The following is a 26973-nucleotide window of genomic DNA, read 5'->3' on the forward strand; positions in this document are numbered from 1 at the left end:
CCAGATTGTGTAGACTGGTGTTTTATACACCTGACATTAGGAGTGACTACTTAAAGTAAACGGGACTAATCTGTGATCCACATGGGCAGAGAACCAATCTGAGGGAGCCAGAATTCTTGCACTCACTGAAATTCAAATCAATTTCTAACCTTTATATAAATGTGGGGTTTTTTTCTGGCTTTTTTTGGAATTCTGTCATGATCCATTAAAATAAACCTACCAAAAAATTACAGACCCTTCATTTCTTTGCAAGTGGGCGAACTTACAAAATCAGCCAGGGATCAAATAAATATTTTCCCCACTGTACGTATTTACCCTGTACTGTTGGCAAAGATCTTGAGACAACATTCAAGTGGCATCAACTAACAATTTTGATGGCAGTAGTGCAACAAGAAAATACTCAACACAGGTGTTAACATGAGAATTAAAACTTTTTATTAGTGTATTTATGAAGTCTGCATATGCAACACGCCTGAAAAGCTTATCGCTTGAAGTTCACGTCCTACCAATACATCTCTCTAATGGTAAAACAAGCTCACCAACTGTTAAATGCTTTGCAAAATAGAAAAAAAAAAAGTCAAATAAAATTATATATACACATTTATATGCATATATGTCTGGTCCACTTTCAGTTCTATTTGGTTTTCGTTCCACACCCAGTCAAAAATGGCAAACAATGTTCCCAGTGTCTTAATGGCTGCTCATCGGCTTTAAAAACGGGCCACCACATCTTCGTCAGCTTTTTACTAGATGCACTTAAAGTACAATCGCAAGAGTAGTAAAGATCAATGAAGGAAAATATGGAGACAGAGGTGGGAAGAGGGGAATGGATATTTGCAACGCCTGGTCACTGCCACAACAAGTAAAGAATAACAGACAGCTATATCACAGTCATTAGCAAAAGTTGTACAACGAGCACGCACACTAAAGTTGCACAGTTCTCCCTGTAGAAGCAACCTGTTTAGTCTTTTTTTTATTCCCCAATTGCAAACGAATAGAACACCGCCATGGTTTCAGGTAACCATACTTTGAGGGGCGGGGTTATACAGTAATGTGTTGTGAACATGGGACGAAAGCAACTGAAAGAAAAATAAAGTAAGATGGGGTACGTTAACTGGGACAACAGATTGAATTAGAAAGCGGAGACAGAGGAGAAAAGATATTTGCGCTTATAAAAATTTCATGCTAAATAACGTTTTCGTATGATAGGACATTTCATTATGAAGCCATGATCCTTTAAAAAGAGGGCATGATCTAAAAAAATATTCAATTCTAATAAAAAGGAAGAGAGCTTTAAAGATCTTAAATATATTTATATATAAAAATACATGAAAATACAAAACGTAGCTAAAAGAAAGATAAAGTGGGGGGGGGGGGAAATATCGTAATTGTGAAGGATAACCTAGTTTATAAACACTTAAAGCTTAAATACTTGATTTGTTTTTTTATTCTTTTGTCATTTTTATTTTAAAGATCTGGACTGCGCGAGACGCTTTAATAACCTTCGAAAGTCCCTAAAAGAAGCCACTTTCTGAAGAAACCAGACTCCAAAACCACTCCACAGCTAACTAGTGAATATTTCACCCAGTGAATAAAAAGTTAATTCTGAGGGGCGGCGTTAAGTTCAAATTGAACGTGGGCCTTTTTTTTTTTCGTTAAACATTCTATAAGTCTGAAGAAAAGAAGCATGACTTGCTGCAGCATACCTCAAATCAAAGGCAACATTTTATATAGTGGTCTGGGGAAATAAGTCGTAAAAAAAAAAAAAAGTAATGAAATAAAATTAACTAAATACAAGTATCTTTTGGCATTACTGAAGAAAATCAAAAAAAATGATTAAGTTAACGTGTCAATCTGCATCAATAATAACGTGTATAAAAACAAAGAATGCGACTTTTTGCCAGAAAAAGTAACCTCCTTGAACGACGGGATTGGGAACGGAATCCAGGAAAATTTATCGTAGTTTCAGAGTATTTACTTCATCAGGGGGAGAAAAGCCTTGCCGCTACAAGTGTGTGAAGTTATTTACTGCCTTCTTGAACTTCCACACAACATACGCACCTTCCCTCCTTCTCGAAAACCATGAAAATCAAATAAAAACCAATATACATTTCAAATTCTACTACTAATACATGTAATATTGAGGGTTTATGAAAGAAAACAAGAGAGAATTAAAGGTGCATGAAGCTGATGAGACAGCAAGTGCTGCGTTCAGGTCCGAACGGAGAGAACATCAGTGTCAGGAGGACAGAGATAGAGAAAGGCTCACGATTACTATGAAAGAGAAAGAGGGGGCGGGGTTCGAGTAAGTCTGTTGTTCTTCGTTTTGTCGGTTGATGTGATTGTAGAATCAGTCGTTTTGGGGGCAGAGGACAGAGAGCTTGGTCACGGCGATTAGGACATACTGGAACAGCGTACAGAGGGCGAGCCCATCTGGGTCAGGACCTTGTCCAGCCACTGCAGGGGGCCGTTCAGGTGAAGCTCGATCCAGCAGGGGGTGCTCGTCACCGTCTGCCGTCTACACAACAATCAACGTTCACAGGCTGTATCATATATCAACTATATTAATTCATTTAGTGAATTCATTGAGAAATTGACATTTCACTGTAAGTGTAATTTAAACCAAGCTTTTTACACATTTTTACTATTATGTAAAAAAAGGTCAAAAACGTATGCATTCAAAATTTAAAGCTAAATTATATCAGGTTTTTACCATTTATTTTTACTAAAAACTCTCAGATCAAGTCCATTTGATTGTCCATACCTGTACTCGGCTCCCCAGCCTTTGACGAAACTCATGCGAATGGTGCACATCCTGGTCAGCTGGTATACAGCCTCAAAGCCCTGGTTCACCGACTGAGCCAGCAGTGCCGCAAACTCCTGGTTATTGAAGATCTTCAGGTTACAGCCTAAGACAGAGAGTATCATTACGTCATAATGGTTGGATGTTAATAAAAAAATAAACTGTATTGTGCAGAGGACCGTAAAGAGGGAGTGAATCTCTTACCTGGAGGGATTTTACAGACTGTCGCAGGGTGCCAGCCATACCTCTGATTACAGTTAGGGCTTTGAACAAAGATGGCGCTATCGCTAAGACATTCGGCAAACACTTCCCCACCAATATAATACAGCCTGACCCCTCGTCCTATTAAAAAAAAAAACATCAACACAAAAATTTAGTTTTGGACCCCATTGACGTACATTGTACAAACAAAGACATTCATCAAAATATCTTCCATTAAACCAAGTAAGTAATACACAGGTTTGGAATGACATGATCAAATAAAATATGCCAAGTGTAATTTTTGGGTGAACTGTTTCCTAAACTTCAACTGAAACACTTGATAACAGAGCAGCTGAAGAGGTCTTGGTACCTATGTGTCTCCGGGTCATCTCCACAGTGGCGTTGCGGTTGACGTTGGACAGCAGGCCCAGGCAGAAGCGCTCGGAGTTGGAGGGGTCTGTGAAGCCGTCCACAGTGAGGGACGGCTGAGAGGCGTGGAATGTTTCTCCGACCCGCTGGTTGAGTTCATAGTAAGCTATAGAGCACCAAAACGCAGGCTCTGAGTAAGTTACTGGCTGAAGGTCTGAAAGAAAGATGAAAAAAGACCAAACGTAAGAACAACCTGACAAGCTCAGACTATGGTAGTAAAACTAATTTTTTAAGATTGTAAGGTCTCTGAAGATGTATTGAGAGTGAGTTAAAGCCGTTAGTAAGGTCTTACCCATGCCATGATTGACGGGCGAGAGTATGCTTGGCGACAGTTCCGCAGGAGAACCTGAAAAAATAAATAAAAATAATAAATAAATAAATATACACACACACACTCACAATTTTTTTATCCTCTTTCACTCAAAATATGCATGTGATTTGAGAAATGATTCCTGTCCATAGCATAAGCAAAATTTACTAAAGGTTACTAAAGGTAAAGGTTCCAAACAGAACACTAAATTCTAAGTAAGAATGGCAGCAAAAAGCGGTAAAATGGAAATTCTTGGTAGAAATGAAATTCTGGACACAACAGCCTGGAAAACTAAAATTAGCAGTGTAATAAATAGTGACCGATCTTCTCTTCTGTAATGAGACAAAAAACTAAAATACCAACGCAGGGCATGGTGTTGGTTCTATCCATTAGTTTATGATTGGACAAGGCAGGTTCGAATGCAAACTTGCAATTATGACATCATCAGAGAGAAATCGGTCACTTCACTGGAAGATCATGTTACAGTACCATTAAATTAATAAATGCAAGGATGAATTAATAAAATCACACTCATTTAGAAAATTGGGAATTTTTATTTCAAACAAATCTAAATTTTAAAGTGTTTTTAGATAGATAGATAGCTAGATCCTAAGTTAAACTTTTTCGTCCTTCAGGTTGCTAAACGCTGTTCACATTTTACAAGTTGTGTGGTGTACTAAAAAACACTTGTTCTTTCCTGGGACTCGGGAGATTAGAGAAGTTCATTATTTTAAAGGGATAGTTGACCCAAAAATGAAAATTCTGCCATTAATTACTCACCCACATTTGCTCATCTTCAGAACAAAATCAAGATATTTTTTGATGAAATCCGAGAGCTTTCTGACCCTCCATAGACAACAACGCAACTGATACTTTCAAGGCCCAGAAAGGTCGTAAGAACATTGTTAAAATAGACCATGTGATACTAGTGGTTCAACCGTAATATTATGAAGCTACAAGAATAATTTTTGTGTGCAAAGAAAACAATGTCTTTGAACAATCCTTCTCTTCCGTGCCAGTCTTCGATGCCCATTTCACAAGAGTACCACGATACATGGTGTTGCTGATGCAGGAGTCGGCGATGGACGAAGGGCTTACGAGTTTGGAACGACATGATTACAGACATTACAGAATTTCCATTTTTGGGTGAACTAACGGTTTATTAAGTAGAATTCAATCAGAAGATAATTTAGGGGAAATCTGACTGGAGCACAGAAAGCAAACTACTGCAGTAAAAGCAGGATTGTGCTTTATGGTCTAAAGTACAAACACACGTGGCTATCCTTCCCATGTAGTGGTGTCACAGTGGGAATGTACCTGTGTCCATACTTTGATTCATCTGCTGGTCGCTGGCCTCCCCATCCTCACTGATGTATCCCGGTGGAGGAGTTTCTGAACACACAGAAATCACAAACAACTTGTTATTACTCTTGAACTACACAATAACATATACAGTCTTTGGTGTGTATTCCTACCTGGTATATAATTGTTAGGAGGCTCGATCCCTGTTGGGAAGTTGGTGTTTTCCGGTATGGAGTTGGTGTAGTCGTCCAGAGGAGGCAGCTCAGTCAGGATCTCCGTGTGTCTTGGCACGAGGACAGGAGGAAGAACTACAGGAGCCAATGTTCAGATGATTGAATGAATGCTCAACAGGAAAAAGCAAAGCTATTTCCATTCAAATAATACATATTGCCGAAAAGCTTTTTTGGCAATTCAGCTGCCAATTTCCATACCTGGTGTCTCCACCCGCTGGTAGTGGTAGGGGTTGATGCAGACTTCATCCTTCTTGAGGTTGAAGGCGTACTCGCAGGTCTCGATGGCGCGCAGCTCGTGGTGGCTGTGCAGGTCGGGCCATCGCCACAGGCGGCAGTAGATGACATGAGGCAGACCTTTGCGGTGAGACACCTGCAGACGGCCGTCCAGAGATCTGACCCGAGCGTCCACAGAGAGAGGGCGAGAGAAATGGAAGAGAGGGAGTGTGCCAAATGAGCAGAGAAAGACATGCATGGATGGAGGGAAGAGGGGAGATGGTGAGATTAGACAGCACATCGTAACAACAGAGATGCACAATTCATCTATTATCATTAAAACATCTAAGAGCTACAATAACAGAATACTAATATTTTAAAACCACTGGTTCTCAACTAATGGTTGGTGACCCCAAAAATGAGTGCTATGCATCATGGGACAAAGAAAAACAATCCATTTAACAGTGAAAAGTTTTAAAATGTGGAAAGTGTTTCATGTTTATTTTAATGCACAAACAATCAAAATATATTACTTTGTTACATATAGGACATCAGTCAAAAGTTTGGAGTCGGCAGGCTTTTTTTTTATGTTTATAAAAGTTTCTTATGCTCACTAATTGCTCATTTATTTGATCATTAAAAAACAAAAATAAATAAATACATAAAGTAAATAATACTTCATATACATCTACGATATATAAATATACATACATTTTCAACATTAAATTAAAAACAAATCTTTAAAATTAAAACTTTAAATACCAGTTTTCTATTTTTTCATATATTTTATTCTTAAAATATTGCTCAATATTTGAATTTGTTTCTATAGTGATTTTTTTCCCGAATATATTTTGATTAATAAGTTCATAAGAACAACATTTATAAGAAACAGACATCCTTTTTAACATTATAAAATGTCTATTCTTGCTTGAATAGCAGCATTAGTTGGAATTTTAAAAAAATAAAAATAAACAAAACACCTTACTGACCCCAAACTTTGGCTCAGTGCATATATATATATATATATATAAAACATTAGTATATATGAATGCAAATATAAAAGATTCACCTCTGCATAAATTCAGTAATATTTTGTTTGGGTCAAAAAATAAATAAATAAATAAATAAATAAATAAATAAAATCAGTTGAGAACCACTGTTTTAAACTTGCTTTAGTGAAGGGAATGTATGGAATTATGAAAACGTATCCATCTGCTTTAAATCTATTGTAACATTTAGAATTAGAAATCTTCAGGACATTAACTCTACATCAACTATAACTAAGCACGTTAAAGTGTTTATTTGGCGGCCCCCAGAGCCCGCTGTGCTCGTTCAGCCCCACCTGTGTCTCGTGGGGTGAGTGTGGCACAGTGTCAGGAGAGGATATTCACCTGGTTTGGTCAGGGTAGCTGTAAAGGCCTGAGGTATCCCACTGTTCTATCGTATTTGGTGTACTCAGTCCCCAAATTTCAGAGCAATTGCTGTGCACAGAAAGTAAAAAAACAAAAACAAAAAGAAAGAAAAAAAACACAAGGAAACAAAAAAATGATAAACATGGGGCATGATTCATTCAAAAATACCAAGATGAAGTACCATGGCGGGACAATTGAAGGGCATCGTTTCTTTTATTTGAGATGTTTCGCGCAGGTCACCTGAAGTTGGCGAACAACGCGGCCCACCTCGAATAAAAGACGCCACTCTAATGGAAAATTCACATATAACAGTGAGATGAGAAAACCGAAGAGAAACTGACAAATGTATTTCAAATTTACAGATAGGGCTGGGCGATATATTGAACATTCACAATATATTCACAATGGAAAATAGACATTCATTTCTAGGAGTCATCTCAGATCGTTCGTGTAAATTAACGGATTCGTACTCAAATGTTTCCATATTTACTGAAACCTTGTAATAAATTTAGATAAATTGTCATTTATTACTTGTCTGACAATTGTACAAAATTGTTTTCTCGTTCATTTAGTTAAAAAGCAATGCCTTGTTTATTTTAACAGCACTATGTTAGTTATTAAATTAAAATGTATGCATTTAGCAGACGCTTTTATCTAAAGCGACTTACAGTGCATTCAGGCTATACATTATTACCTATCATGTGTTCCCGGGGATTCGAACCCCCAACCTATAGCAATGCTCTACCACTTGAGCTAAAGGAACACTAAATTATTAATTTTATTAAGTTATTACACTAAAGTTGATTAATATTTATGTTTCCTGTCATTTTTTACATTTCTATGCTACGTCGATATCTAATATCTGCTAATATTTCCTGCTACATCGCCCAGCTCTAGTTACAGTGCATTATCTCTTCCCCGGTCATCATGCGGTGTGTTATGAGATGAACAGGGCAATTAACATTATAAAAGACGTTTCATTCAGGGGTTGAATTTCACATCAGATATCAACATTTAAACATGCAGCACAGGACAGGAGCATATGACCTACTGTCGTTTGACTACATCACACTCAAGATAAAGAAGGCTATCAGTCGATCAGACAAGCACACAGACCTTCAGTAGTTCTGAAAAAGAAACATGGGATGAGAAACAGACACGGTGACGTGACAGGAACACGACTCGCACAGACTTGATATGTGATGAATGAAGCTTTGGCCCCCTGTGGTTTAACAGTCTCTGAAAAGGGACTCAGAAACACGTGCCAGACTCCACCATCGGCCTGTTCTTACCACAAGTGCACTTGAAAACCTTTCCAAATACTGAGATTGGATGATTTCACTTATTAAATTGCTCATTTACATTTTTCCTGCAGCAGCGGGCCTATGGGCAACAGAAGTATTTTTCCTGTACACACAGGCAATAACCAAATGAATATAAATGCAGCTTTGCTGTACTGTACACTTACTGGAGAAAGAAAGTCAGCCTCAGGAATCCAATTCAAGTCTAAGAATATTGCCTCAAAGCAAAAAAAACAAAATGCATTGATATAAAAAAAAAAAAAAAAGCAAGAAAGTTCCTACAGGGCTCCAGACAAAAAAAAATAAAAATAAAAAAACAACTAAGGCTTTGGCTCCTATAAGAAACAAAATTAGGCATCAAATATTTTTTTTTTTAATGGTGTCAAAAAATAAGTGATTTTTATTTAATTTTTTTCAATCATACTGTCATGTGTTTGTGTCTCATCTGTTTTATGTCTTATCAGCATTTTAATTCCTCTTGTGGATGTCCTGGGAAATAAGGTTCACTTAAGAGATAAATGTCTTTTTCAAATGGAGAACTATATACAGATATAAAAAACCGTTTCTAACACAGCCAATGTCATGGACCATAATGTCTGCATCATCTGGGTGTCGTTTGGGCTCTTCAATAAACATTATGTCGTGTCTTTCACACATCCAGTCCGTTTTCTTCTTAAGTAACATAACTATTATATAGGTGCTGTTGAATTATAGCTTTAGCTCCTTGCATACACTTATCATGTGGACAACAGGTTAAGTAAAAATATGAATATAGCACATAAACTTAGCAAAAAGCTCCACTTTATAGATATTTTTCTGGCTGACTGAGGAGCTTATTTATGCAGGATGGTTATTCAGAGGTTATGCACATCAAATAGATCATCTCATGATAAATGGCACATGGAGACGCTCTTTACTTGATGTTAAGGTCAAACGAGGAGCAGACGTTGGTAGTGATCATCACCTGGTAACAGCTGTGCTGAGAATAAAGCTTAGGAAAACAGGAAGCAGAAAGACAGCCAGAAAACAATTTGATGTCGAAAAGCTACATGATACCAAGGTCAAAGGTTGTTTTGTGCTACAACTAAAGAACAGATTTCAGGCATTAGCAGATATGTTGGATCATACAGAGCCTAAACCAGATGATATCAACACTTTGTGGGAACAGACCAAAACAGCCTATGTGAAGACCAGTGAAGCCTGTCTTGGATACAAGCACAAGGAAAAGAAGGAATGGTTAAGTGACGACACATGGCAAACTGTAGAAAATAGAAGGGTCCTAAAGAAGAAAGTAAATGAGACAAAGTCTGAACGGCTTAAAGAAAAATACAGGAAACAATACCAAGAAACAAACAAAGCAGTGCGAAGGAAAGCCAGAGCAGACAAGCGAGCATATCTAGAAGATCTCGCAAGTCAAGCAGAAGAGGCAGCTAGAAAAGGGGAGCAAGGAAAAGTCTACAAGATCACCAAAATAGTGAGTGGCAAACACAGACGAACAATTGAGGCACCAATAGTAGACAAAAAGGGTCAGCTATTGACAACTGAGTCACAACAAGAAGCCCGATGGGCAGAGCACTTCCAGGAAGTTCTAAATAGACCACCACCCACAATAGAACCAGATGTCCAGCATGCAGAGAATGACCTGGACATTAGCATTGAACCACCATCAAAGGAAGAAATTGTCTCAGCCATTAAATCCCTAAAAAATGGAAAAGCCCCTGGCCAAGATAACCTGAATGCAGAGCTTTTCAAAGCAGACCCAGACCTCGCCTCAAAAATACTTCAACCACTATTCAAAAATATCTGGGAGGAAAAGGAAATACCTGATGATTGGACGGAAGGAATTATCATAAAGATACCAAAGAAGGGCAACTTGAGAGATTGTAACAATTGGCGAGGAATCACACTCCTATCTATACCAAGCAAAATCATGGCAAAAATCATTGAGCGACGACTTAAAGAAGCAGTAGATAAGAAACTCAGGAATGAACAGGCAGGATTCCGTAAGGGGAGAGGGTGCATTGACCAGATATTTGCACTTCGTAATATCATAGAACAATGCACAGAATGGCAGAGGCAAATGTACATCAATTTTATAGACTTTGAAAAGGCATTCGATAGTATACACCGAGACGGCCTCTGGAACATCTTAAGGATGTATGGAATTCCACAACACACAGTGGACCTCATCAAGACCTTTTATGCCAATTTCAAATGCCGGGTGGGAAACAGTAGCCTGGCATTTCAGGTAAAGACAGGAGTCAGACAAGGATGTGTAATGTCAGCATTGCTCTTCAACATTGTTATCGACTGGGTGATGCGCCGCACAACAGAAGATAAATCAAGAGGTATACGATGGACCCTCTTCTCAACATTGGAAGACCTTGATTTTGCTGATGATCTGGCTCTAGTTTCACACACTCACCAACACATGCAAGAGAAAACAACACGTCTCAGCTACTTTGCACAGCAAGTTGGCCTGAAGATAAACCAGAGGAAATCTGAAGTAATGGTGCTAAACATCCTAGATCCATTACCGATACACGTGAATGGAGAAGCTCTACTAACAACAAATGAGTTCACCTATCTTGGGAGTACTGTAAGATACGATGGGGGTGCACACAATGACATTAAAAACAGAATCAACAAAGCCAGAAATGCATTCAGAATGCTAAACAACATATGGGAGTCTCAGCAGTATAGAACCAAGACAAAACTAAAATTATATCAGAGCTGCGTTCTATCCACCTTACTGTATGGCGCAGAATGCTGGAGAATGACAGCAAGTGACATATGCCAACTGTCAGTCTTCCACACAAGGAGTCTGAGAAGAATCTGTCGGATTTTTTGGCCAAGCAAGATATCAAATGAGGATCTATTAACAAGATGTCAACAAGACAGCATGGGTAGCATTGTAACAAAGCGGCGCTGGAACTGGATTGGCCATATTTTGAGAAGAGAGCAAGACAGCATCCCAAGAGTAGCCCTTCATTGGACACCCGAAGGGAGAAGAAAGAGAGGACGACCAAAGATCACCTGGCGTCGTACAGTAGAGGAAGAAATGAAATATATGAACCTGACATGGGGAGATGTCCAGAAAATAGCCCAGAATCGACCAGAGTGGAGGACCTTCGTTGCTGCCCTACATGCCAGAGGCATAATGGGCAGTAAGTAAGTAAGTTATTCAGAGGGAAATGTTATGTGGTGTTGTTTACAAGCTTTACACATTTTCCACAGTTTGAAACACTGAATGAGCAGTTACATGAGACATTTCATTAAGTACTGTAAGCTCTTCTTTTAAACACCCTTTGATGTTCATTTATGTTTTATCATACTATAGTAGCAATGAGAAAGATATGATAAATTTTGCGATAATGAAAGCTGTTTGTGTAGCTTGTTAGTGAACTACAGTTCTGTGTAGTAAATGCTGCTCCATCTGAAAGCACTTGAAAAAAAATACCACATTTAAAGGGATAGTTCACCGAAAAATGAAAATTGTGTCATCAATGACTCACCCTCATGTCGATCCAAACCAGTAAGACCTCCGTTTGTGATATCCGGTTCGTGAACGAATCATTTGATGTAACCGGATCTTTTTGAACCAGTTCACCAAATTGAACTGAATCGTTTTAAACGGTTTGCGTCTCCAATACGCATTAATCCACAAATGACTTAAAGGTCCCATGACATGGATTATTTCCTTTTCTTTAAATGCTTTGAATGCTCTGTTTGAAGGGGCGTGTCTGCTGTGAGACTCCGAGGAAACGACAACTGTTGTGATTGGCTGACATCTTTGCATTTGAAATGCGTATTACATGTGGAACCCCTCTCAAATATAAATATATATATATATATATATGCAAACACATGAATACAGTAGGAGCTCCGTTGTGCAGCATAACAGCGTCATTTGTTGTAACGGCAGTTTAGGCAAGTGTGCAGATGTACTCGCGATGTGTGACAGCTCCGAAAAAAAGGGAGCGTTCTTTGATCGCTCTCTGTAGTTAAATCACAATTTAAATAACAGATTTGTTTCATGCTACTAAGAGAAACAACGTGAAGTTGATCGTTTAGTCACTGGCTTGATTCAATGCATAAACAGTATTAAACGATTTAGAAAGAAAGTCTGTGTGAACTTGAATGATTAACTACACATCAGAAATCACTGATCACAGATCAGGCATTAATGAACACTGTTACTCACTGTTTGTGCCGGTGCTGTCGAATCCATATCATTAAAGTCTGTTTGTAACGCCTTTGCTGACATTGCGACTGAATTATATGTAAATATTTGGGCGGGTAAAGCAGAGAAAGGGGAGGTAACATTTCTCTTTACAACGTCACAAAGAGGAGATTCCAGATCAGCCGTTTGAGCTTCCGTTTTCTCAGAGGCAGAGAAAGACAGTAAAATCTCGATTTACACCGATTAAAATTTTTAGAAACTTGGGGACCAAATACATGCTAGGGGGAACTCATATTAATGTTAAAAAACCTCAGAAAGTGAAATTTTCATGTCATGGGACCTTTAAGCTGTTAACTTTTTTTAATGTGGCTGACACTCCCTCTGAGTTCAAACAAACCAATATCCCGGAGTAATTCATTTACTCAAACAGTACACTGACTGAACTGCTGTGAAGAGAGAACTGAAGATGAACACCGAGCCGAGCCAGATAACGAACAAAAGACTGACTCGTTCACGAGTCAAGAACCGGTTGCATCGGTTTTCGGATCACCAGTAGTTCTTTCGGACAGTTCGATTCAATAAACCGGTTGAAGAAAACGGTTCATTGGTTCTTTAGCGCTCGACGTAATGGCGTCATTGGCGATAATTGCCCTTGATTCAAGCCTTCGGTTTACCTGGGCTCATAACATTAGCACAGCATCAGTTCAGAATCAATCACCAAAAGAATCAGTTCGGTTCAGACGCTCTGTGTGTCGGCTTGCTTCACGCTGAATCACATGTGCGCAGTATCATCAGCTCCTCGGTTCTCGAATCGGACACGTCTGACAGAAATGGTTCTTGACTCGTGAACGAGTCATTATCTGGCTCGGCTCGGTGTTCATCTTCAGTTCTCTCTTCACAGCAGTTCAGTCAGTGTACTGTTTGAGTAAATGAATTACTCCGGGATATTGGTTTGTTTGAACTCGGAAGGAGTGTCACCCACATTAAAAAAGTTAACAGCTTAAGTCATTTGTGGATTAATGCGTATTGGAGACGCGAACCATTTTAAACGATTCAGTTCGATTTGGTGAACTGGTGCAAAAAGTTCCGGTTACATCAAACGATTCGTTCGCGAACCGGATATCCAGACTGCTTTGTTTTGAACTGTCTCACAACAGACACGGAAGAGAAGAAAATGTTGAATAAAGTCATAGTTTTTGCTATTTTTGGACCAAAATGTATTTTCGATGCTTCAAAAAATTCTAACTGACCCTCTGATGTCACATGGACTACTTTGAAGATGTTTTTATTACCTTTCTGGACATGGACAGTATACCGTACACACAGCTTCAATGGAGGGACTGAGAGCTCTCGGACTAAATCTAAAATATCTTAAACTGTGTTCCAAAGATAAACAGAGGTCTCACGGGTTTGGAACAACATAAGGGAAAGTTATTAATGTCATAATTTTGCAAATTGGGCGAACTAACCCTTTAAGCCCTCCTCGTGTGAAGACCGAAGAGTGTAAAGACCATTGACTCTACCGTGCAGGTACACGGGCAGGGAATATAAGTATTGTTTTTATTAATCTCTTTTTCCTTCTCTTTGTTTCATTTCTGTTTCAGTTGTTTTTTGTTTATAACCAAATCTTACTATGTGTTTCCAGATCCCTACTACTCTCAAACAACACATCACACAATGTAGGCAGCGCAATCTTAACAACCTGTGCACTTTGCCTATATCTGCTAATACACTACTTTATTTTTATATTGGTCTCTGGAATTGGCAGTCTGCTGTAAACAAATTAAAACAAACAATTACATTACTTCTATTATTAGTCATTTAAAGCTTAATATCATGGCCCTAACAGAGACCTGGATCAAACCAGAGAACACTGCTACACCTGCAGCACTCACCAATAATTTCTCATTTTCTCACTCCCCCTATTTGACTGGAAGAGGTGGAGGTACTGGTCTGCTCATCTCTAATGATTGGAAATGTAATCCTTTACCATCTTTGGGTATCAACAGCTCCTTTGAATCTCATTCAGTTACTGTTACCTACCCTCTTAAAATACATTTTGTAGTTGTCTATCGACCCCCAGGACCACTGGGTAACTTTTTGGATGAATTAGATGTGTTGCTCTCAACCTTTCCCGAGGAAGTTACTCCCCTAGTTATGCTTGGAGATTTCAACATCCACCTAGATAAACCTCTGTATGCTGATTTCCACACTCTGCTTGCCTCTTTTTGATCTCTACCGAGTGTCAACTACTGCTACTCACAAATCAGGCAGCCAACTTGACCTTATTTATACGCAACACTGGTCTACTGATCATGTTCTGGTTACTCCACTGCACACGTCGGATCACTTCCTCCTCACTCTTAACCTCAACATGGTCCCTGACACATCACTTACCCCTTCACATGTCATCTTTCGACGTAACCTACGCACACTTTCACCCTCCCGGCTATCTGCAATGGTTTCATCTTCATTTCCTTCCCCTAAACTTTTAGCAAATTTGGATGCTAACAGTGCTACTGATACTTTCTGCTCCACTCTTACATCTTGTTTAGACACTGTTTGTCCCTTATCTTCCAGGCCAGCCCGTAACACCCCTTCTTCCCCTTGGTTAATTGATGTTCTACGCGAACACTGTTCTAAGCTTAGAGCTGCTGAAAGGGTGTGGCGCAAATCCAGAAAAGCTACTGACCTTAATGTTTATCAGTCACTCCTATCTTCCTTCTCTGCTAATGTCTCCACTGCTAAAATGACATACTAGCAGAACAAAATTAATTCGTCTAACTCTCGCGTGCTTTTTAAAACATTTTCCTCACTTCTTTCATTACTTTGAGCACAAAAGAACCGGTGAACCATTTTTCTTCAACCGGTTTATTGAATCTAACTGTCCTTTTTACTCCAAACTCACTTCATAGCATCAGTCGAGTGATTTAAATAAATCCTTCATTGAGATGATGTGGCTTCTTACGCAGAAGTCGTGGCCTAATGGTTATAGAGTCGGACTGGCAATCGAAAGGTTGTGAGTTCGAGTCTCGGGCCGGCAGAAATTGTGGGTGGGGGGAGTGCATGTACAGTTCTCTCTCCACCTTCAATACCACGACTTAGGTGCCCTTGAGCAAGGCACCGAACCCCCAACTGCTCCCCGGGCGCCACAGCATAAATTGCTGCCCACTGCTCCGGGTGTGTGTTCACAGTGTGTGTGTGTGTTCACTGCTCTGTGTGTGTGCACTTCGGATGGGTTAAATGCAGAGAACAAATTCTGAGTATGGATAACCATACTTGGCTGAATGTCAAGTCACACTTTCAGAATAAGGCATGCAACATATTTCATAGTATTCTAAGCGAGATAAAGGCTATGTCGATTAGCATTGCATTATCAAACATTTCTATAATAAAAATTATAATAAGACATACTCGGATATAGCCATATATTATCGTAGTTATGTATTTATTAGTCACGTTGAATTAATGAAAGCAGTTGAATCTTCTGTTCATTCAGCTGGAGTGATTTCCTGGGTTTCTTCTGCGGGGTGTATTTGGAGTTTCGGAGCGAGAGTGCCCTCTGGCCTTCGGATGGAGATTTACTGCTGATCACAGAACCCTGCTTCACTGAAAGATACGCATGACAATTGCAGCTTCTGTCGAATCGTGATTTCATTTCGATTTATCGTGCAGCTGTAAGTTAATGTGCCACTTAAACTGAGGCGCTAAAGAGAAGTCGATCATGCTAAATTAAGAAGCGCCAAAACCGTATTTGAATTTCGTTAGGAATTTGACAGAATTTTAAAGCTGATAACCTACTTTGTTTATTAAGCGCACTTCAAATAATGAAGGTTATGCATTAACAGAACACATCAATCTAGACTATAGAGTTTGATCTAGCCTGAAAAGTAAGCTTTTTATAATGCTATTTGAGCAAAAGAAATAATATTTATGACACAGTTGTTGTCAGATTTCTTTGGCGATTTCAAATATGAAATTTAATCGTAAGCTTAGTGAATTGTTTTGGAGAATTTGATGTTTCCCAATTCAAAGAGATACGATTTGCACATCAATGTTGAGAGGTGTTTCAAAAGATGGCCGCAGAGTAATACGACTTGTCTTAAAAGGACTTTGTTTTAATTCCTTTTTTTTTTTTTAAAACAATAGTGATTACTCAAGGTTCCCAGAACCTTGTTTTAAAGCAAAATACATATTTTGTTAAACTGCTGTTCACCACCGTTTGACACAGTTTTATTAGTTTATTAAAAATGTGTTAATACAGTATATTGGCTCTTTAAAATCTTTTAACGAAGTTACCTGATGTCATTTAGACCAGATATCATTTACTGAACGTCATATCGCCCAAACGTCATATTCCAAACCCATATGATCTTTGAAACACAAATGAAGACATTAATAAAACAAATATAATTCCATTTAAACTCCATTCCACTAAAACCTTGATCAACACGCATATAAAAGAGCACAGCAAATATGGCAAACACAGAGTCTCAAACTTGCTTGATGCACAAGAACTTGCTTAAACTACTCAATTCATATGGATTACTCTTATAAAGTTTTACTCAACTTTTTGAAGTATCAGAGTTTTGGTTGTGTGGACATTCAAAGGAGGGAGAGAAAGCTTTCAGCTTTCCTTAAGTGTCTTCATTTGTTTTTAGAAGATGAACAGTCTTACTGGCTTAGAATGACAAGAGGTTGAGTAAATGATGATTTTCATAACTAATTAACAATTGAAGAACAGTTTGTTGTGTTTGTGTCTTGAAACTTAAAGCAGCCATCCAAACACTAAGAATGAGCATTTATACATCAAACTAACCAACATAAAAAAACTTTTTTTTTTAGACAAAGTGTGTGAAAGACAACCCTTGAGGAGCACATTAACATTAGAGCAGGTTATGTGAGCACTGCATGTATCGCTAACCCTCGACCTGTAAACTCACTGCTACCTGATGTCAAAAGTTAATGAGACCGACCCTGATGTTACGAGGTCACCCGAGATATTGTGTGAAGCTTGCTCAGAGTACAGCATGACCTTATTCCTTCAGGAAATTAAGATTTCATGACGCCCAGAGAACTTGATCAATAGACACTTTCAGTCAGCGACAAACGCCAATGACATTTTAAAAGGTGAGGAGTTCAATTTGTAGAACATTAAAAGCATTAAAAAAATAAAAAAGCAGCCATTTATTTCTTATAAAATTCAACATGGTGACACTAGAGAAAGAATTCCCTTGAGTATTTACGCATAATTTAACATCTACTTGAACAGTATAATTGCTAGCAATGACCCAATATATATTCTGACCAGTTCTTCTGAAGGTTATATTATGGCTGATAACCATTAAATGATGGCTATATAAATTCTATATTTTGTTTCTAAACCGATTTAAAACACTAAACCCTAAAATGTAGTGTTTCAATGATTAACTTCAAGTGTTAGTATGCACAATTAAACCTACAATATCAATTTATCAAAAAAAAAGCTCCAATACTAAAAGTGAAATGTCAGGCAGCATTAAGAGGGGAAAAAAGAAAAAGAACAGTGAATGTATATGAAAACCATTAAAAGAAGTGAAACCACAGTGAGTTTAGATGAACTCACATGACCCCTTTTAGGGGGATGGGGATTTCAGTTTCAACACCAGTAGATTCCCAATAGTCTTAAAAACACACACACACACACACACACACACACACAACAGAAACCCGATTCAGTTTTAACCCTCAAATTAACAATAAAGCAGATGGCCAATCAGTTGTGCAATCAAGCATGATAATGATAATTCACAAACCTATTATGAACCATTAGCATCAATATTAGACGATTTTAGTCAAAATTTTGAAGAATGTAACAAAATTGCACCCAAAATGCACTGGTTTATTCATTATTATTACTAACTTCCATTAGTTGATCATATGCACAAGACGGATGCTCATATTAGCAATTTAAAATACCCAAAATCTAGTTGACAGACCCGGATCTCACACCAGTATGACTGGGCATCCACATCCCAGACGGATGACACACTTTTAGGGTATTAACCCTTGTATCCTGGTGTGTGAAGACCCCATCCCCACTAAACCACTGAGAGTCCATCTGCTGGCCACCATCTACCCTCACTCCAGCTACACTTGGCTCGAGATAAAAGCAAAAAGGCTTTTCTTTTAAAGCAACGACTTCTCCGTGCACCAGGTGACTAGCTAATGAAGACAATGAGTTAGTCTTAATATAAAATGAAGAGGTTTAGCAGGCGTATGGGTCGAGTTTTAAAATGGACCCCAGGCCAAAAAAAAAAAAGCTTCACAAAGGAAGCCATATGTCTCTGTCCAATCTCAGGATGATTCCTGCAAATGACCAAGTCAATGAGTGTCCCATTTCAGGCTGAGCCAAATGACCAGCATCTTAATTCAAATGAAAGACGTCTGAACAAGCAATTTATTTTGATATTTTGAAATGCTTCATTAATTCACAACGTAAAACGATTTGCCTACTCATAACACTGGTATCCTTTTATTTATATGGCTAACCTGATAGTCTCTTCCTCTTGATTTCAGTAGTATTGATTTGCATTTTTGTTATTTCCCATAATACAGAGTCTAATTCATAGCACTTTACTGACAAAACGAGCATTTCAAATAAATTCTGGTCTGAGCTTTCATCAAGAAAACATTGGTAGAAGGACATTAACCTCAAATCTAACATCATTTATGAATCCCAATGAAAGCTGGGTCTTAATTATAGCATGGAAAGCCAGACAGACAACAGTCTTCAGGTTACAATCAATAGACTTGAAAAAACCTGCAGCGCCAGTCGACTCGGTCCTCACCAGAAACCCTCTTCACATTCTTACACTCACTGAAGGCATCTTGCAGACACACTATCAGCACTTCTACACAAAAGACCTGCGCTGATAGTACGGCCTGCTGAGATCTCCAACAGGAAGTCAGGTCGAGACAGATATGGGTTTGTTTTCCCTTTAAACAAGACAAACGTCACAAGTAATGAAAAGGACCAGACATCAGCTCAAATTTAACGCTTGCTCATGTGGTTTAGTTCTGGATGTTCGTATGCGGGAATCTTCTGATTGCGTTCGTTTTGAGCAAATTAGAGACACGGCATACAGCTGGATCTGTATGGAAGATTTCAAGACCGATTTCCCAAACAGAACAAGTGAACAATGCACCTCCTGATTTTCATTCGAGATTACACACAACTGATTGAGCCAGCAATGTACTATTACTGGATAAATATCCCTTAGGGAGGGCAACAGGGTGGTTTAATCATGACTCTGGCACAAAAACTGGCCTTTACATGGCATTTTAAAAGCACATGATAAATTATTCAATGCTGCTTGTGCAATCATCACCTTAAAAACTCTAGTCACTTCAGTTTTAATACAGATAGGCTGCTTAGCGTTTCATATTTCATTTCATATTTAGCTCTGATTCACTTCCCGACAAAGACAGGAATCCATTTAGCTCTAGTACAACAAAATAAAAAATTGTGAACTAGCCAAGTATATACAAACTTTGAACATACAAAGAAATCATGGGGATACACCGAAAAACCAACAATTCTGGATGCACTTGGCCGAAAACCGACACCGAAACTGCTTTAATAACAATAATAATTATTAATTTTCAATTATAATGTAATTAAATAATATAAAATAACTGATTCTTTAATTAAATTCTTTTTTTATTTACCTCAATTTTAATGACACTGAACAAGCCAATAACATAGAAATTAAAAACATTAGCAGCATATATTTTCGGCCGTTATTCTCTTTCGGACAAAAACGAAAATTACAATTTTTGGCTGATAATTTTCGGTAACTTGAATAGAAAATTTGTCAAAAATCTGTAGAATGTATTTAAACGCGTTAATGTTAAAAAATACTCCAACCTAATATAAAAATGAATTTCAGTCATTAAGAGGTTTTGACAAATATTGGCAACCAAACAACACTGGAGCTCACTTACTACTACACTGGCCAAACTATGCTGTGCGATGCACTCAAGACTGAAAAAAACACAGGAGAAAATGTTTCATTCTGATGTCTGACTGAACACGATTTACAGCAAAACGGAACAAATCTGAAACCAATCTTCGTTTCATTTACAAGTTATTATGACTTTAATAAACATCGACCAGTCAAATTGAAAACACCCGAAAATAGTCTAGTTGAGCCGTTTAGTTCACCGGTATGTGAGGGAGGCTGGAGAGGACAGCCAGGGAGCCATTACCAAACACGACAAGTGACGAACACAATGACTGATCCAGCCGTTCCCACAAGCCTCCAAGGTTAGAGAATAGATTAGCAGCAGAAAACACATGTTGGGAGCAAAGTTTCCCACCCTTTGAATCCACTCTCAAGGGAAGACAAAGCACTCTGGATGAAACCTTTCTGCGCGGAGCTCTGCATCTAAGTCCGTAGTTGGCAAAGAAAAGTCATCATTTTAATATCAAATTTCAACTGGAGGGAGGTCATTTTAACCTGGATTTATTGTAGGCCATACAGTCCAAGAGGTTTTGCTAAGTGAACCTGATCAAGCATTCAATTGCACAGAATTTTCACAATAACCATTGCACAATTTTTCTAACAGTGGAGGGAGATGCACATTCAGGCCAGGGTTTGTTAAATTACAAACCTATAATGATTCTGTGGATCTCAGATGGTAAAATTGATCCAACAAGAACTCAATGGAAATAAATCTCTGTAGGAAAAGGGATAATGCCTGTTTTCCGATACAACAAGCTTGCATAGCATTACCCATTTCAACAACACCTTCCCACTGAATTAACCCAGGAAATGTGCTTATGCCCTTTTCCAGATCGTTTAGAAACTCGCATCGAAATAAAGCTGCATATTAGATGAGAACCTACTAGATGATGATCTAAACATTAAAAATAGCTGTGGTGTATCTTAGGAATGGACGATTTATAGAACGTTTACAAATATTGATGCGTTATTACGCTAGCGTTAATAAATTTTAAAATTTTTTTAGCTCCTACTGTACATCTGTACATCAATACTTTTGTAAATGCTTTAAAGCAATTCCATTGCAAATAAATGTATTTCTCTCAAATATCACCAAACAGGCTGACAAACAGATTGAATGTATTAGACATATCACCCAACCCTTGTGTATCTGCACCATACTGGTTTCAATCTATTGATATGTTGTGGCTCGGGCACACGAGCCATCATCCATCATACTCTCCTCTTAGCATCTCCCTAAAATAGCAGCGCTGATACTCCACCATTTGTCATGAGAAATGGAATAAAAGCAGCCTGATGGTTGATATGGCAGACATTCATACAGCATGAGAAGCCTCTGTGCGCTCTGAATGGAGGTGATGTGAAGATGCACAGAATGACCTTAACTCAAGTCAAGACAGATGGAGCAGAAATCACTTAAAGAAACAAAGGGAAGTAATGCTGATATTTGGCAACGGTAGACGCAACTCAGCGTCTTGCCTTCACCTTCACTCACGGAGCAACACATGCAATGATACGGCTAAGGTCACTTCTAAAATCAAATAAAAGCCTTTCGGATTCATTAGAGGACTTGCTTTATAATTAGATTAAGACTTAAATGAACAAAAAGTCCATTAGCTTGCAATTCTACACATCTTAAAGGAAGTCAATACTTACTCATCCGCGTGTTTTTTCAAAAGTAAAAACACGTTATTAAAAAAAAAAATTATAATATTAATAATAAAGCAAAAGCACACATATAATTATAGAAATTAAATGTATTTCCATGACATACTACTAACCAGTGTTAGCGGTAACATTACAATTAATTGCGAGTTACATAAGATTACATTTTAAGTAACTAGTAAAGTAACATTACTTTTACATTTCCAAGTAAGTTACTTTGGTTTCCAATTTATTCACTAATGCAGAGGCACTTCCTTTGAAGCTTATTAATTTCACTTTTGGTGAGAAAGTTGCCAAAAATGTAACATTTGCTTATTTTCTGTTAGTTAAAGGCCATCCCATGAAACAAAAAGTCATGCTAAAGTAACGCAATGCAATACTTCCCATAAAAAGTAACGCAATATCAGAATGCATTACTTTTAAAAGTAACTCACCCCAACACTGCTACTTACTAAATTATATAATTTAATAATGGAAAAAAAAAGAAAAATTTTCATATTGTAAATCATACACTTTTTGTAAAATAAAGTTATTTATTTAGATTTAGTTGATTCTGCAATTCTATTATAGTATATTTCAATGTAACCGTTACTTGAAATAAATATAAATATATATATATATATTTTTTTTTATGTTAATTTCAGCAAATATGACATTAAAACGTCATAGCAGCAAAGTATTCCATTTACTTTGCTCAGTGCAAGTATAATTTATTAGTCAGAACGGTTAAACAGAGACCGTAAACGAATTAAGACGGAGAACAAGAGCACCATTCACAGCAATGTCAAAATAAAAGACATATCCTCCAAAAAGAAAATAAATATTGGCCGATGCTGATAATTGAATGTGAACCTGTAGCACAAAAGTCGCTGGGGAATATTTGTAACAAGTCAATAATACACTGTTTGGGTCAAAATGATTAATTTTTCTTTTATGCCAAAAATCAATAGGATATTAAGTAAAGATCATGTTCCATGAAGATATTTTGTACATTTCCTACCCTAAATATATAAAAATTTAATTTTTGGTAAAATAATTAGCCAAGAATTTGGACAATTTTATAGCTGATTTTCTCAATATTTAGATTTTTTGCACCCTCAGTTTCAAGATATTCAAATAGGTGTATCATAGATCAATGGAAAGCTTATTTATTCAGCTTGTATAAAATGTACACTTAAAACTGGTTTTGTGGTCCAGAGTCACAAATGTCAAATTTGCAGCCTTGGCGACACATCGGTCGACCACTAATTGTTACGCAAACTAACAATAAACCGGATTCTCTCTTAGAGCTTATTTCTTGAACAACAAGAGGATGAGTAAACAACAATTTTCATTCTTTCCCCAAAGTTTTTGATTTCAATGTGTTAGACTGACAAATGTAAGAGGACACTGATCTGAAAGCAGGACAGCAGTGATCTTTTGGTGTTGGCGTACCTGGGAATGGTGACACACTTGGTGTTGCAGTTCTGTGTGGTGATGGCCTTTTCCAGCTCGTCCAGCTGACCCGTCTTCTTCAGCTTCTTCACCAGGCTTTTAACCGCCTTCTCGCACCATTTCTCCTCCTGGCCGTTCTGCTCTCCGCTCGAACCACTGGCCGACTTCTTCCAGCCCAGCAGACGCTTCACCACGGGCGGAGTAAAAGGCAAGATGGAGGACATGTTTTTGGGGAGTCCAATAAGCGGTCAGCCCCCTACTGGGCAGGTGGAGTTAGAGAGACAGATGGAGGCTGGGAAAATGGGGAGGAACAGACCCAACGTTCCTAACTGGTCTTTAGGAAGAGGGTCTCTGGGCGGATTATGAGGGGCAGGGGACAGAGGAGCTTAGCAAACAGGAGAGGAATGGGGGGCGAGGAGTTACCTGATTGGAGAGAAGCAGAAATCAAGACGAGCCAATGACAGACTTGGTAAAATACAAACTACATCCTGTTTATTGTTGACTCTTTAATTCATCTTTGTAGTATTTTTTAAATCTATTGTACAACTGGGATGGCAATTTTTTTCTTTATTATTACTAGTAGTATTGTTGTTGTTGTTTTGTTTTTTGGGGGGAGGGGGGGTTGGGGTTGCATATTTGGATGCTTTATTATCTAATAATTACTTGAAAATTTTGAACCACTGTTTGATTATTTTTTTTTTCTTTTTAGTTTTGATGTGTTTTTATATACAGTTTGGGATTGGTATAATATTTTAAAATGTAATTTATTCCTGAATTTATCATCATCATTCCTCCAGTCTTCAGTGTCACATGATCTTCAGAAATCATTCTAATATGATTATGTGCTGCTTAAGAAACATTTCTGATTATTAGCAATGTTGGGGAACAAAAAGTTGTTTAAAAAAAAGTGTGCTGCTTAATATTTTTGTGAAAACAGCAACATTTCAAAAGCTTGAATAAAAAGTTCAAAGTTTAAAATAAAAACATTTTTGGAACATCTCTAACCTTTTTACTGTCGCATTTGATTAATTGAAAGCATATTTTCTGAATAAAAGTATTCATTTCTTTCAATAATAATATCATACTGACCCTAAACTTTTAACCAGTAGTGTAAATACTTATTTTAGTTATATACCAAGATAAAGACTTCATTTCTAGTGACCTGACATAGCAAAATGAGTGTAACCAATGCTGTAAGTTGGAGTCAGGAATGTCTGTTTGTTGACCAATGACAGGGGGGTGAGTCTTTGGGAAACAAGTTTTAAAACATCCTTATTTTTGCAATTTGTTCTGGTAAAAATAGTAGAGCAGAAATCAGATTTCAGCTTTAAATAAAGGATAGTAAAGATCGGGGTCTTCTTGTTTTACCAAGAACTGCTTCTCTGGTATTGGTCTCTGCCACTCAGATATTGGTAGTGACTCAACCCTATTCACCAAACGAGGGATTTCTCTGAAACGATCATTTTATACAGAAGAAAAGGTAATACCACAGAAGGCCTTCATTTAAAAGGATTTATAATTTCATTTAAAAAGAGGTTTCACAAAACAACAAAATCCATCCAGAGAAACCAGTCGAATATTGCCATGTTGTGAGCATAAGAAAAGTGGAAGTAAAACATCTTGATCACTATGGTCTGGCTTACAACATAATCTGAGTGCCATTTCTTACAAAAATCGATGGGCCATGAGAAAAGATTGTTGTAAATACTTAGAATTGCTACTTCAAGTAATTCACTTAAGATGAGGACAAAATGAAGATGTTTGACAGCATGATCATGACAATTTTCTCTTAAAACAGACCAAAAGATGTGTTGCAGATGGATGACATAAGGAAAGATTTAATGGGCTCAGCTTTCTGAAGTTTTGAGCTGTGAGAGTTTCTTACCAGCCACAGTCGAGAAGAAGAAAAAAAAAAGTGTTTAATATGTTGACCTATCAGAGGAAGTTCTGCTTTTGTGTGTAGCCTGTTCATATGTATAAAAAAATAAATAAAAATAAAAAGGGGGTGACCATTCGATATTGCCATTTCTGATTTTAAGAATGCAGAACTTAAGAAATAAATAAATAAAAACCATATCCCAGTGACCTCTCAACCTTGACAGCAATTTGGACATCACATGCCAGTTTGAACAATTTACATTGTTTATTGCATATTAGAAGCACATTTGGAACATGCAGATTTCAAGAGCATCGCATTTGGAAGATTCAAAACAAATGTTCAAAGCATTTTGGAGTAAATGGAACACGTGAATCATTTCGGTCCTGAACGGTTATTTGAACGGTTTACTTCAAATCATTTCGGGTGGGTGAAAGGCCTGTATATTGGAACGTTTAAAGTTCCGTGGCATCATAAACCCGTACAGAACGTTCAAATCCAGATGTGGATTCTGGAACACCCCAAGCGATTCCGGATATCTTGGAACGTTTGGAACGTTCACAGAATTTAAACACCACATTTTTCGCCCATAATCGCCGTATTGGAATGTTCGACTGTGGCAGCATTTATGAACGCGACTCTGATGCCCGAGAATGCCGTCTAGGTAGGCAGCTCTCAAAGTTTTGACACACAGCCAGAGACTGAAATGAGAAACACATAGATGCCAATAAGGCAGGTGTGAGATATATCCCAGTATTCTCTCAGCAAAACAATTTGATATTTAGCAAACTAAATGGGCAAAACAAACATCACCATATTTAACTGCTGGTATCATTCTAATAATATATATATAAATCAACCGTGCTTACCCTAACCATCATCTGATCTGTAAGCTTACAATGATTGTCAAATGATTGATGAACGCATTGTTACCTTCTCCAGCAGTCTGATGGTGTATCGCGGGCTCCTTATGGCTGCATGGGCCGCTAACCGACTCTCTGTCCCGTTCTGCCTACAATAGAACAAACCCTAAGATCAATACATTCACATTCCTCGCTGCATTACAAACTCTTTCATCGGTGCATGAACGAAAAGCCGAGATCTGGCCGCTTGTGCGCGGTGTGTGAGTGTGTGTGAGCATTGATTTCGTGTAAACCGCTACGTTAGCAGCCTGCGCTACTTTCTTTGACAGAAAAATAAACAGCTTTCAAACGTGTTTACGAGCCGTTATCTTCTCGTTTACCCATCAACTCACCCTTTCAGCGAGCCGCTTTCTCTGTAAGGAAGGAGTAGCTTAAAATCCGAGCGAAACGGATTCTTCGCGAGTAGTTAAAAGTCGATTTTAAACAATATTTTCCTTCCCACTCTACCCGAATTACAGCAGCAGACGACGGCCTCCAGCGCGCGCGCAACCTAACCTTAATGCACGTAACGCGATACGGGCTCTGCATAAGCCACGCCTTCTAGCTTTCTATTGGTCAAACGAGAAGCCAGTCATGAATACTCTTCCCGTCGATTGGCTTATAAAACCGTCGATCTCGATCAAAATTGAATATGCAAACTACAGTCGATTTTTATTGGCTAATCAGACGGTGTCTTCTAATC

General features: G+C 38.0%; 1 protein-coding gene across 2 annotated transcripts; it reads right to left on the reverse strand.

The window, feature by feature from the left end:
• Positions 1-412: 412 nt before the first annotated feature.
• On the reverse strand, positions 413-26808 carry smad2 (SMAD family member 2). 2 transcript variants are annotated; one of them, XM_059539423.1, is made up of 12 exons: positions 26624-26808; positions 26302-26380; positions 23493-23915; positions 6883-6972; positions 5477-5670; positions 5219-5353; positions 5061-5135; positions 3726-3779; positions 3375-3587; positions 3008-3145; positions 2765-2909; positions 413-2518 (listed from the first exon to the last, which is right to left on the reverse strand). In XM_059539423.1, exons 3-12 carry the CDS (start codon positions 23714-23716, stop codon positions 2395-2397), a joined length of 1392 nt encoding a protein of 463 aa, XP_059395406.1. In that variant the 5' UTR covers positions 23717-23915; positions 26302-26380; positions 26624-26808; the 3' UTR covers positions 413-2394. The 2 variants fall into 2 exon arrangements, with proteins under 2 accessions (XP_059395406.1, XP_059395407.1); XM_059539424.1 differs by lacking the exon at positions 26302-26380.
• Between the last annotated feature and the right edge of the window lie 165 nt (positions 26809-26973).

The sequence above is a fragment of the Carassius carassius genome, chromosome 45 (genome assembly GCF_963082965.1).
Source record: "Carassius carassius chromosome 45, fCarCar2.1, whole genome shotgun sequence".
NCBI classification, from domain to species: Eukaryota; Metazoa; Chordata; class Actinopteri; order Cypriniformes; family Cyprinidae; genus Carassius; species Carassius carassius.

Coding starts and splice junctions, on each gene's coding strand:
- smad2 (XM_059539424.1), bottom strand. CDS start 23,716: ATGTCCTCCATCTTGCCTTTTACTCCGCCCGTGGTGAAGCGTCTGCTG. Junction 3,146..3,374: donor GATGACCCGGAGACACATAG/GTACCAAGACCT, acceptor TTTTTTTAATAG/GACGAGGGGTCAGGCTGTAT. Junction 2,519..2,764: donor GGCTGGGGAGCCGAGTACAG/GTATGGACAATC, acceptor ATTGTTGTGTAG/ACGGCAGACGGTGACGAGCA.